Source organism: Pseudochaenichthys georgianus, chromosome 15, assembly GCF_902827115.2.
Source record: "Pseudochaenichthys georgianus chromosome 15, fPseGeo1.2, whole genome shotgun sequence".
NCBI classification, from domain to species: Eukaryota; Metazoa; Chordata; class Actinopteri; order Perciformes; family Channichthyidae; genus Pseudochaenichthys; species Pseudochaenichthys georgianus.
Window position 1 is genome coordinate 17,779,570 of NC_047517.1, and position 12,560 is coordinate 17,792,129.

Sequence of the window (12,560 nt, forward strand, 5' to 3'; positions counted from 1 at the left end):
TTACAGGTGCTATTAAAAGTAAGAACTTGTAAGAATGTTGATATGAGGTGATAAGCTCATCCCGACATGGAAGCTGTGAGAATAAAATGATGAAGGTTCATGCAACAAGTCTCTCATAAAGACAATTTGTTTACTGTGCAGGATGTTCTCAGGGAAGAGTAAACACATCTCTAACACTCGCAATTCCTGTTTGGCATAGTGAAAGAAGCTCTTCAGTCATGACACGTTTTAAAAACCCACTCCACCTAACATCTTTCCCCTGAGGAAAGAAATAGTCGTAGGTGTGGTTGCAGCAGTGGTTTGAATGTTAACCCCTTTTTTTTTTTATTCCGTCTAATGGTGTGGAAATAAAACTCAGAGATGTTTTATTAATCACAGAAATAGTTTGTATTTGCAGTCTGTAAACATCTGCAGGGAGGGATGATGCAGTTGCCGTGCCACATTAACCACAGGCAACACCACCGGCTGACCATAGGAAAGGCCTTTGGGAGAGAGGTGGGATTGAAGTTGAGTTTTTCAGTGGAAATGTTTGGAGTGCACTGAAATTAAATCTCCCCGACTGACCACAAGCATTTACCCAGCCATGCAATACCAGCTGGTAACCCATCCAAACTGCAGTCTTCTTATTAATCACAGTTCAGCATAATGTAGCTTCACTTGTCAACCCTGAGATTTTCTCCGTGTAAGTACATGAACACAACATGCAGACGCTTCTACAAGTGTTAACTATCTGACGCAAACTTCAAACTAAATCAAATCCAACACTCACGCTGGACGGTGTTCTTCAACACAGCAGTTTATTTTCATTCATAGAAGTTTACTGCATTCCACAAACCTGTGGTTGCAGGCAAAATATCGACTGCCTCTAGATGCAAGCTGAGCAAAAGGACGGAGTTGTGTAACAGGTGGAGTGGCAGCACCATCTACCTTCAGGTGAGAGGATGTGTAGAAGAAAATGTATTTGAATGGAGATGGGAAATAAAAACAGAGCAAGACCTTAATTAAAGAAGGAAATACAATGAAATAATAAAGCCGAGGATATTTCCACAAATGAATTTATTGATGCATGGGGAAAGTAGGAAGCCGTTGCCATAACTCTCTGATTCCTTAGGGTCTCATACTTTCAAATACAATGAATTTATTTTTCTCTTCAAACTATAAGTGCATGTGGAAAGAAAAGTTATATTACAAATGCACCCCAAATCTTCCCTCGACTGTTATCACTCATGAGTGTGAACGGAGAGATTAAACCATCAACATGTATGTACATCATGTTACTAATGGGGGGGGGGTAACCTTATCTAAATCGGTAGTTATATCAGGGTTTGCCCTCCTGAGGCAAGAGAAAGACCACTTGTAACTTTGCAGGACATTCTTGAGAATAAATAATGACATTTCAAGTTCTAGAGTGTTTAAGGACAAAATACAGTAAAGAAACCGGCTAGCAAAGTGTTCCCATAAAACAGGAAGGGTTTCCAAATGTCATAATATTTACACATTATAGATGTATCCACCTGCAAAGAGTTTAATTGTTGTTTATAAGTTCATTTATGATGTTTTGTACCATTGCACAATCAACTGCTATTTTATTAACAGTTTTTCAAACCAAAAGAAAGTTCAACAAGCTGTCGTGTCCCCAAAATCCTTGTTCCATTTGGCGTACATGCCAAGAGTCCCCGGGCTAACACTGGGCTTAATGCGCTTCAGGGAGTCCTCAAAGTCTTTGAGTTTGATGTTACGCATCTGTGGGTACAAGCAATACAGAATTACTATAAATACTGTTACATAATGACACTTCAGAAACCTCTTTTGTGTTGTGAGAACTGTATCATTACCTCACTAGCAGCCATTCTTCGGACTTCGTCTGGTCCCAACTCTGTAAGAGAAGATAATTATACAGGAAATAGAATCCGAGTTGATGTAGAGCCTGAAATATATATGAGCAGCAGAAATATGCAACGCGTTACCTCTAATGGGTCCGAGCGCAGCGTCTTTAGCTAATGACGTGAGGTCACTTCCCGAATATCCGTCGCTCTTTCTGTCAAGTTACAAATCCACGAATGTTGAATACATGAATGCACACGTACACACATAAATGAAAGGCTGCAAATATGAAAAACTCACTTTGCGAGATTGGACAGCTCAGTTTTGCTCAGTGGATTCCCATGCTTTGCCAAAAGGTTTTCCAGCAGTGTTAATCTTGTCTAGAGGGACGACAGTTAAATCCTATAAGTTCATTCACTTTAAAATATGTTGCATTATTAAAGATGACACTGATCATAGTAATGAACTGTGATGAATGTTCAAATGTGTTTACCTCAGCATCCGGCAATGCCACATAAACCCTTTTTGCAAAGCGCCTGTAATATTTACACAAGAGGAATATTGTTATTGAGCTTGTAACAGATGAAAACTGAATCAATGTGCAGGGTGTGGAGTGTCATCATTTACCTCAGCACTGCTTCATCGAGGTCCTGAGGCCTGTTGGTCGCTCCCATTACGAGCACCCTCTCGTCCCCTCCTGACTGCACCTGAAACAGAGAAGCACTGTTTTGCTTAACTCCACTCGAAACTCTCTGGAGCTGGTTCACTTTGACATGTGGCTCTTACCCCATCAAACTCAACGAGGAACTCTGTTTTTAATCGACGAGACGCTTCGTGTTCTCCCTCCCTCCTTTCACACAGCAAGCTGTCAATTTCATCTGAATGGAAAAACAAAAATAGAGCTTTATTTATGACCAGCAGATGGGGGGGATAACCCAGAGCACATTTGGTCAATACATAGACTAATACAAACCAATAAAGATGACAGAGGGCTGCAATTCTCTGGCAACTGAAAACAGGGCTCGAACAAGCTTCTCACCCTCTCCCACCTGTAATGGTGATGAAAGAAAAGGTTAAAAGAAATCCTAGGCTAAATGAAGGGAAGTCTGGAAACGTACTCTAGGCATATTGAGCTTTCTTACATATTTAGAGGTCAGACTGGCAGCGCTGATGTTGAAGAATGTGGCGTTTGACTCTGCTGCGACTGCTTTGGCCTTGTGAGAGGAAGCAAAAAGCAGTGGTGTATCTGATAAAACTGAGGCAACACCATCAACAACATATAATTATAACACAGCTTCTAATCGAGTGCTTACCAGCATTGTTTTCCCATTTCCAGGTGGGCCGAATAAAAGCAAACCACGTGCCGGAGATCTCAGACCAGTAAAGAGCTAGATGGCAAAATGTGACAAAGCATTGTTAGTACATCTCAAATTGTTAGGATCAGTGTAAGCAGAGGATACATTTTCATAAGTGATCACCTCTGGTCTTAAGGCAGGGAGGATGACAATCTCTTGGAGTGCTTGCTTGGCCAGTACCTGTCCCGCAATGTCTTTAAAAGATACTGATGCCGCACTGCAATGAACACAGAAAGCTGTTTTAGGAGGACATTTTCATTTTGTTTAAATGTACGGACAGCTGAAATGGCAGGTGTTGTTCTATCATTGCTTGCAAATACCTTTCAACAATTTCATTCATGATTAGGGAGGCCAGTTTGCTGTCAACATTTTTGAAGTTTTTCATATCCCTTTTTGCCGGCTGCTTCACAGTTGTGGGTTTTCCATTTTGATGTCTTCCCACCCGTGGGGTCACCTTTGAAGGGACAAAAACATTACACACTTCATCATAATTAGACGTATTGAAGTGACACACAACTCGACGACTAAATGCAATTTGAAATCACCTTTGGATCGGTGGGTCTGGATGGTGGGCGAACTACAGTGGAGGGTCTGATGTTACCTCGCACTGCAGGCTGGCTTTTAGGCATAGGATTTGGTTGTGGAAGACCATGATTGAAGGACTTCAGTGGATCGCTCCTCCTTTTAGATGCCATTGTTGCTTCTGTGAAGCAAGAACAGCATTGAACTTCAGTATCAGCTCAGATAACCAAATCATTTTGTTAACAAAAAAGTAAGTCAAGAATTTAGGATGTCAACAACAACAATAGAACTTACCTAACAGACTGAGCCTTTCTTTTGCCATGTTGAGATTCGTGACCATTTTATCTTGAAGTCTTTTTGCTCTGTTATATTGCTCTGCTGCTGAAAAAACATGGGAGTATAATGCTAAATCATGTCAACACTGCACACTGTGGACATCTGAGAGTTATGTTTGTTTTAACACACCCTGTCCCGTGATCTCTACAGCAATCCCCCTTTCAAGCTCAGAAATCCCCTTTTTGTACCACTGCACAGCCTCCTCTTTCGCTCCTGTCATAACAGAAAGCGGGTGTTTGTTACAAGCTGTCACATGACACAAGACATCACACAATAACTCATAGACACTGAACAGACCTGAATCATCTTCGTCGATCCTCAATGCCTTCGATACATACTCAAACGCCTGTTTATGGTAGTTTTTAATGACTTCGCCGCTGTCTTTGCTTTTACTTGCCATTGTTTTGGCCGACATCACTATCACGTTCTCGCCAGTTGTAACTCCACGTTAGCCACTTTTAAATGAGGACAGGGTCAAATAGCATTTATAATTCGGTCAATCCGAAGTCATGGGTTTATAAAACAAGCCATATGCAAAATATGTACCAGTAAGTCCAATGCTCCTCGGTCTCATCGCAACAAAAACATTTCCAAACCTAACTTCCGCTTTCCCTTGTGTACCTCGCTGTCTTCTTCTCCTTCTTTTTGTTTTTTTGAGGCGGTTGGCATCCAGACGTTGCATTACCGCCTCCTACTGGATAAATATTAAAACTACAATTTCCAAAGTAACTAACATTAATTACTATATGAAAAATGGAAACTAAATACACATTTAACCTCTTATCGCAAATAACTAGCCTACTACCGTAATAATTTCTCAAAACTCTGAGAGGATATGGAAGCCTCTCTCTGCAGTCGTTATTTAAATGCATTTCATAACCTTTAAAGGGAGTATTTTTTAATTGACACACGGTTCACAGTCCTGCAATACTATACAAACATACATACATTATAATACAATACTAATGTAATACAATACAAAGGATCTTTATTGGTAGGACCACATCAAAAACAAAGCATTCCGCACATGATAAATGCTTCAATGCCTGTGAGGTGAACGGGTACAATACCACTGGACCCGCTCACTGTACGGGCAGTGCAATTTCGTTACCAAACATCCATCTTAGTAACGGCTACGCCTGTTTGTTTTTTCACCAATCACTGTCTGTTGCATACTATATTAACCAATCAACATATTCTGACGTCACTCCCATAACGGTTTCAGCGACGCCCCTCACCTGGCTCCACACAGACAAACAAGGAATCCTCTGATTCCGTCTGTGACAGCCGCTTTTTCTGTCACTGCTTTTCTGGCTGTACAATATTTGCACAATATACGGGTTTTGTATTTCGTGCCTTTTCGGTTTGCATAATAATAACGATAGACTGTCTAAAAGGTGACGTTAGCTGCTCTCTCCGGCAAATTTATCAACCGGTAACAACACCACGGCCAGCTGACGGAAACTGAGCTTGTTAGCCAACTAGCTGTCTTTCCAGTCGAACTGCCCTTTGTCTTTACAAGCAAGTCTGCTAGCTGGCATTGTTTTTCCTCTTGGTTAGTAGACATCGGCTTTTGCAATTTCACCTTTTTTTCAACTGACTAAAGTTAAGCAAACCAAGATAGGCAGCTTGGGAACCAAGATGTCGAACCGAGTGGTGTGCAGAGAAGCAAGTCACGCCGGGAGCTGGTACTCTGCATCGGGTAACTGTCAATAAAGCACCGTCCGTGTTAGCAGGCTGTGTGCTAGCTGGCTGTTTTTTTTTCATGGTAGTATGGTTTATTGGCTTTGTCGGCTCTATTTTGCATTGCCTTCATTATCTTAAGATCAAACACTGTCTAATGAAACGCTTGTCACAGCAGACAATGACTGTGAATGTAATAAATGTAACGCTAATCCATCTGATGAAAAGTCGAGTAGCTAACATTAGCTGCTATTGACTGCCCCTTCTCTGTTATCCCGTTTAGTGCACGGTTGGTTCTCCTCCTCTGATGGTCGATGGAAATCTTCCAAAAATAATCAGACACATCAGCTGTTCAGCATTTTGACAATAAATTAAATATTCTCTACATAACAAAAGCTAACTTGGCTAATTGTGCAGAACTTCCTGGCCTAGCTGCCATATCTGGTTATAGTAAGAGATTCCCCGAAATAGCTACAATTTAACTTGAGTTTCTGGTATTGCGGTCTGGTCTCTTACTCTGAATTTGGGAGCAAAATGTTCGCTGCTGTGAAACAAAGGACTTGGCAGGGCAGAACATTGAAGGTTCATGTTGCACCCCTTCCCCCATTTCACTAGCTATCTGCTTGTTTATAGGTATTTGACGTCGAAAGCCTGCCTGTTTATCCCTTTTAAGCTTGCGGTACTGCATTGTTTGTAATAACAGTATTCGACAGATGTTTCATAAATATGTTTCTGTTACAAATGAACAATAATATTTCCATACAATACATCTGAAAACATAGATAACATTATCTTCCCACATTACAACTATCTTTTTTCGTTTTATACAAAACAATGATAGTAGTTTTTCCCTACAGATTTAGTTACGTTAGTTAGCTATGACTGATTGATGTTGTAATAACATGAAACCTTATATAGACTAAAAATGGTAGTGTTTTCCAGTAGAGAGTGTTGACAAGTTTATTTTTGTTGTTTAACTGTGCAAGAACACATTAACTTATGCTTTTTGACTACAATTTCCTTAAGGGTCCAGTGTATGATTGCAATGTTCTACATTTTTCCACCAACAATAAAATAACTTATTTTATTCTTATTTTTATTTATTTATTATTATTTATTTTTATTTTTTATTTTATTCTTATTTTTTATTCTTATTTTTTAAATATCACACCAACCACTTTAGCAACACTTTTATCCATCAGGGATTATTACTGTGACATATTACCTTAATTTCCCAGGGAGCTATCCCTTCATCTGTACTCTGTCAATAAAATCTTTGCCAGTTTTTGATGCTGTCCCTTAAATGTAGTTATTGGTCTGAAATACAATTATTTTTGAATTTCTACCTTTTCAGGATCCCAGTTGAATGCACAACTAGAAGGATGGCTGTCTAAAGCAGAGTCCTCCACCAGACCTGCTAGAGCCATCATAGCACCGTAAGCAAACATTGAATAAAATATGTCAAAATAAATTTTTGATGTCTTCTTTGAATTGTACATGCTTTTCTTTGCAGGCATGCAGGGTATACCTACTGTGGTGCTTGTGCAGCATATGCCTACAAGCAGGTTGATCCCTCTGTTACGTAAGTCATTCGGTTTTCATCTCTTTTTCTCCTTGCATTTAAAAAAGGCTTTGTCTTATCTTACATTTCCCTCAGAAGAGTGAACAGATTTGAGTTTAGATAGAAGAAAATATGGTGCTGGTGGTGTGCCTTATGTGAATAGAGTGAGTGAGATAAAATCCTGTTGCCCTTCAGTCGTAGGGTGTTCATCCTGGGACCTTCACACCATGTGCCCCTCTCCCGCTGTGCCCTGTCACCGGCAGAGATCTATAGAACACCTCTCTATGACCTGAGAATCGACCAGAAGGGTATTCAACGTTTTCACTCATGAATTTGTAACTGTGACTGCTTTTTGTGTGCGTGTTTGTTGCTCAACCTCAAATGTTAACACATGCTAACAGGTTCATTATATAGGAAGGTATTTATGAGGTCATGTAGTAGGAAGAATAGACACAGTTCAGGTTTGTCAAGTGTAGAATGTAGTCGAGCTGACCTAAGCAAAGTGCAGACCTTTGGAGGTGAACATTTTTTTTGGATCATCCAGGCAGTTCCCTCACTATTAAGATAAAGGGTTTCAATAATCAGGTTTTTTTTTAAGCTAGACTCTTATACCTACGGTAATTTTGTGTGCGGCTCAAAACAATGACTTGATCAGTAGACATGGTCGTTATAACATGCACAAATTAAAGTGAAACTCACCTCTGTTTTACAGTTTATGCTGACCTCTGGAAAACTGGGTTGTTTGAGCGGATGAGTCTGCAGACAGATGAAGATGAGCACAGTATTGAAATGCACTTGCCTTACACTGCTAAAGCCATGGAGAGGTAATGCACATAGGAGTGGCATTCATTGAAACCACGTTTTTTTACATTCAGTGTTTCTCAACAAAACACATTGGGTATATTCTTGAGCTCTAACAAATGATTTGAATGCATTTACTTCCTCCTAAATCATTTGCTATACTAAGGTGTAATTTGGGCCATTGTAGGTAGGAATAATTACGGAGGCTTTGAAAATACATGACTGTGAATTAGGCCCATTTTGAAAAAAACAACATTGATTTGGATAAAATGATTTTGTCCATAATGTTCCATACTGTTACACCTCTTCACTTATGTGGGCTTATGCCATCCCTATATACCGTCTGAATCTGTAGAATGATGAGATGGATCCAACTTTTGGAAATTAACTCAATTGTTTTCCCTTTATAACTTAAGAGAATATTTCTTTTTTTCTACTAGACTTGGTGTTTTTTTCCCCTTGCAGAATTACAAAAAGAAGTGGTACATTTATAGTTTTTTCCCCCAGAATATCACCCTCCTTGCGTGACTCTGTAATTGTTTTTTTGTGCCTAAACATTGCCCTAATTAGCTGTCATATTTGCAAAGCCAGATTTTAAGTCTTGCATAATTACGTCCAACTTGCCTGCAGTCTCCTTTCTTGTCTTTGCTCGCGCATTGCAGCATATTTTGTCATGTTTGTGTCACCTGGATCAGTCGAAATACTGAGGCCATTGGCATGAATCTGTAGTTCTGTTCATTCTTTCATTGTCATTCAAAACGTACTGGCATTCAGAATCACATTGGTTCAGGGACACCTGGAAAGTGTGATGTGCATAATTGATACAGCCTTCTGTCAGGGCTGGCAGGAGTCAGAGGCATTTTCTTGGTTTACTAAAGCAGGGATCGGGTGTTATGAAAGAAAAAAGATTAGCATTTTCTCATTAGTCTCAATAATGGATGAAAAATAAACCTGTATTAATGCAGATTTGATTTCCACCCATGGCCATGGGAGAGATCTTTGACAGTGAGGTGCAGATATTGTTGACAAGTTTTTAATTCAATATTGTGATGTTGCAGCCACAAAGATGAGTTTAGCATCGTGCCTGTGCTCGTGGGAGCCCTGAGCGAATCCAAGGAGCAGGAATATGGGAAACTGCTCAGCAAGTACCTGGCAGACCCTTCCAACCTTTTCATTATCTCATCCGACTTCTGTCACTGGGGTAGGTGCCGACAAATTTAAGCACTGAAATATACATTCATTTTATATTATCATATATTATTCTGCATTTAAAGGAGTATGGTTTGTCATCTGAAGATAATTCTGCCTAAATGTCATAGCTGTGACATGTCTCTCCTGATACTATATTTGTTTTTTTAGGTCAACGGTTCCGGTACACATACTATGATGAATCTCAAGGAGAGATCCACAGGTCCATTGAGCATCTTGATAGAATGGTAACCACTAAGCCATATTCAATTCCAATGTGATGATTACAAATTAAAAAAAGTCATTACACAGAAGGTCAGAAGGTACATGGGCATAGACTTCTGTTTTGTTTTCTCTCGATCATGAAGTGTGTTTTCTTGAACACACAGAACAAAAATGATACAGTATTGTATACATGATTCATTAACAACAAAACAAATCAAAAGATGACCTTTCTTCTGTGCTTGTGAAGGGGATGGGCATTATAGAAACGCTGGATCCAATGTCTTTCACCAACTACTTGAAGAAGTACCGGAACACCATCTGTGGGCGGCACCCGATTGGAGTGCTTCTAAATGTAAGTACCACAGAAGAAGAGCCTTAACAGGTGTATCACTATTTAACATTATGTAGGCATTTGGATGGGGGTTCAATTGACTGCTACTTGCTTACATAAATTACAACTGTGAAAACATGAAATACTTGCTTTTAAGACTCCGACCTCTTAATATGAAGAGTATATTCTTACTGTAGACACATCGTTTCAACGTGGAGAAATCAAATCTTGAAAGGATTGGACAATACATATTTGGGGCAGTGCTTTAGTTATCAGTCATTTGGCCCTGGAGAACTGTTAAATAACTAAATGATTGCTTATCAAGAGAATGACGCATTGTATCCTTATTGCCTGACATGCTAATGTTGCTGTTTTGCAGGCTGTTGCTGAGCTGAGGAAGTCTGGCTCGGAAATGAACTTCTCTTTCCTGAACTACGCCCAATCCAGCGAGTGCAGGAACTGGCAGGACAGCTCCGTGAGTTACGCTGCCGGGGCCCTCATCGCTCATTGAGGTCGACTTTTGCAGGGGCCACCACAGCGTTGTCGCCCTGCCCCTTACTATCTATCGCCATAATCTGACCCAGATACCCTCCCTCTCACCCCTACCCCAGTTACGCCCACCCCTTTACAGGAAGGACCGAGACACTCGAAGCCAAAACAGTCTTCTTTCTCTGTCTCTCCCTCTCCTCCGCCTATCTCCTTGAAGTGCAGTTTTGAGATTATGTAGGCCTAATTGGTTGGAGGAAATGGGAGAGAGCGTAATATTTTGGCTCAGAGTTAGCGTTGGGAAGGGGAAATCTTACTTGGGTTTCGAAGTGAGTTGTAATAATGCAATCTTTACATTTTGCCTCTCGATCTGTGCATATGTAATTTGCCTCCAGAAAGGAATCAAAATAAAACGGCACATCTTAACGGAGCATATTGCAATTCTGCCAGATAAAAAAGAAATGGGTGTTTTGACTGACTGCTACAAGACACACGGCACTTAAAACAGTTTCATTGGTAATTACTACCAATCCTTAACATATGTTGTAGTTGCTAACAAAGGGCTGCACCCACCAAATGTTGCTAACTCCCTACTGTACAAACCAAAAACATTTATTACTCTTTTATTATTTTTTTGTTTACTCATATTTTATTCCTTTTATTTCTCCCTACCTTTTATATTTTAATTAGACGTGAACGTATTTACTCGAGTAGTGTGTAGATTTGAACAAAAGCAGTGTTGTTACTTAGGCTCGTATATGGCTTGCCCAATAAATTATTGTGTGCAACACTGCTTCCAGATTCCAATTCTATACCTGTAGCATTATAGATATGTTTTTCAGGGGCCAGACTCCAGTTGTGCTACAGAAATGTAATCTAAGCTGGATATCGTGTAAATCACTCCAACACTGACACCTCTACTCTTTGTTTACACTGCCACCTTGAATCTCTGTTGTTATTGAACTGTCAGAAGACTCAAGCGTTAGTTTTATTTTTTAGCTAGGTATCTAGAAAATGTCCTTTGTTACACATGCCATTCTGTGAGAGCAGCACAGTATGCTTTACCCCGACCAAAGTGGTTAAGGACTCGATGATCTGCTAGAATAGTTTGAAAATGTAAAAGATCGGTTCATTTGGTATTTACAACTCTTTGTTAATATGTTTTGATCTAAGAATGCCAAACGTTATTGAGAATATATAAGCCATCCTTATTTATGTTTGTTTCCAGCATCACATAGACAAGGTTGGCTATGACGAGCAATGGGTGGCCCAGTTTCAAGATTAGCGCATAGCATTAGCATACTTTGCTACAAGGTTGAACATAACCTAGAAAGAGACACACATTGCTCCTAGATTAAAAAATGATAACAATTATTAACACAAAAAAAATATATAAATATAAAATGCTCAAATATTTTTCATAGATTAACAAACGGCATACATATTCTGAATGCTAACACCTCATGATCCATAGTGGCAGTATAGGCTTTAATGACCATATGATATGGATATTTGATTATCTCTGACGCATTAAGCTACAATGTCTTGTTCAACCAAGTGGGCACAGACTGAAAGATTAAATGCTCAGACTCACTTAACTTCTGTTGCTAATTTAAGGGAAACTAGTAAAGCATGACACACTGTGCTATTGTGCCTTTTATCACTGTTGTAAACATATAAAGTGTATTCTCACTTTTAGTCTTATTGAAGTGGGTGTACTTTGAGTTTTTTGTTCTTCTACATGTACCCCTGCCTCGTGCCCAAGAATATCTCCAGGTAACCCGCCTGGCACACAGGAGTGTGTGTTACCTGCCCCCCCCCCCTCATCTGTTGGTCTAAAAATGGCACCAGCTGTTATCTTTATTCTCCAGCAGGGAGTGGTGTTTCTGTTCTCCAACTCACCTCATTCCCGTAGAGACAAAAGGCTGAACCTCAACACTGTTTATTTTCTGTTTATGGATATGTGTTTGTCTTTTAGGAATGGTTTTGTGTATAATGGTTTTTCTTGCTTAGAGAATGGGATCTTACACGTCACCAACCTAAAATATACTACTCCCTACATGGAGTTTTTTGATCTCAGGTTCCACTGACAAAGCATCCCAAAAGGCTCTTCAGATAAGGCCTTGGATTCATGTTACAAAACAAGTAAAAAGTACTGAAAAGCACGTCTGCTCTGGTGTCTTGTTCTTCATGTATTTACAGTACTAACCTTTCCATGCATTTTATTTGTTATAATCTATCCAAAGTC

General features: G+C 39.7%; 2 protein-coding genes across 4 annotated transcripts; one reads left to right on the forward strand and one right to left on the reverse strand.

Moving 5' to 3' along the window:
* Nucleotides 1-1,037: 1,037 nt before the first annotated feature.
* spast (spastin) lies at nucleotides 1,038-4,691 on the reverse strand. 3 transcript variants are annotated; one of them, XM_034100647.2, is made up of 17 exons: nucleotides 4,584-4,691; nucleotides 4,335-4,492; nucleotides 4,167-4,250; nucleotides 3,996-4,082; nucleotides 3,725-3,882; nucleotides 3,500-3,633; nucleotides 3,303-3,396; nucleotides 3,138-3,212; nucleotides 2,967-3,038; nucleotides 2,798-2,873; nucleotides 2,611-2,702; nucleotides 2,452-2,531; nucleotides 2,318-2,360; nucleotides 2,125-2,204; nucleotides 1,968-2,038; nucleotides 1,836-1,876; nucleotides 1,038-1,743 (listed from the first exon to the last, which is right to left on the reverse strand). In XM_034100647.2, exons 2-17 carry the CDS (start codon nucleotides 4,450-4,452, stop codon nucleotides 1,618-1,620), a joined length of 1,431 nt encoding a protein of 476 aa, XP_033956538.1. In that variant the 5' UTR covers nucleotides 4,453-4,492; nucleotides 4,584-4,691; the 3' UTR covers nucleotides 1,038-1,617. The 3 variants fall into 3 exon arrangements, with proteins under 3 accessions (XP_033956538.1, XP_033956537.1, XP_033956539.1); XM_034100646.2 differs by having other exon boundaries at nucleotides 4,335-4,690; XM_034100648.2 differs by having other exon boundaries at nucleotides 3,996-4,079; nucleotides 4,335-4,689.
* Nucleotides 4,692-5,266: 575 nt separating this feature from the next.
* On the forward strand, nucleotides 5,267-12,477 carry memo1 (mediator of cell motility 1). Its single transcript, XM_034100823.1, has 9 exons — nucleotides 5,267-5,739; nucleotides 7,075-7,156; nucleotides 7,234-7,302; nucleotides 7,477-7,589; nucleotides 7,994-8,105; nucleotides 9,141-9,283; nucleotides 9,442-9,518; nucleotides 9,743-9,847; nucleotides 10,206-12,477. Exons 1-9 carry the CDS (start codon nucleotides 5,679-5,681, stop codon nucleotides 10,335-10,337), a joined length of 894 nt encoding a protein of 297 aa, XP_033956714.1. The 5' UTR covers nucleotides 5,267-5,678; the 3' UTR covers nucleotides 10,338-12,477.
* Nucleotides 12,478-12,560: the final 83 nt, after the last annotated feature.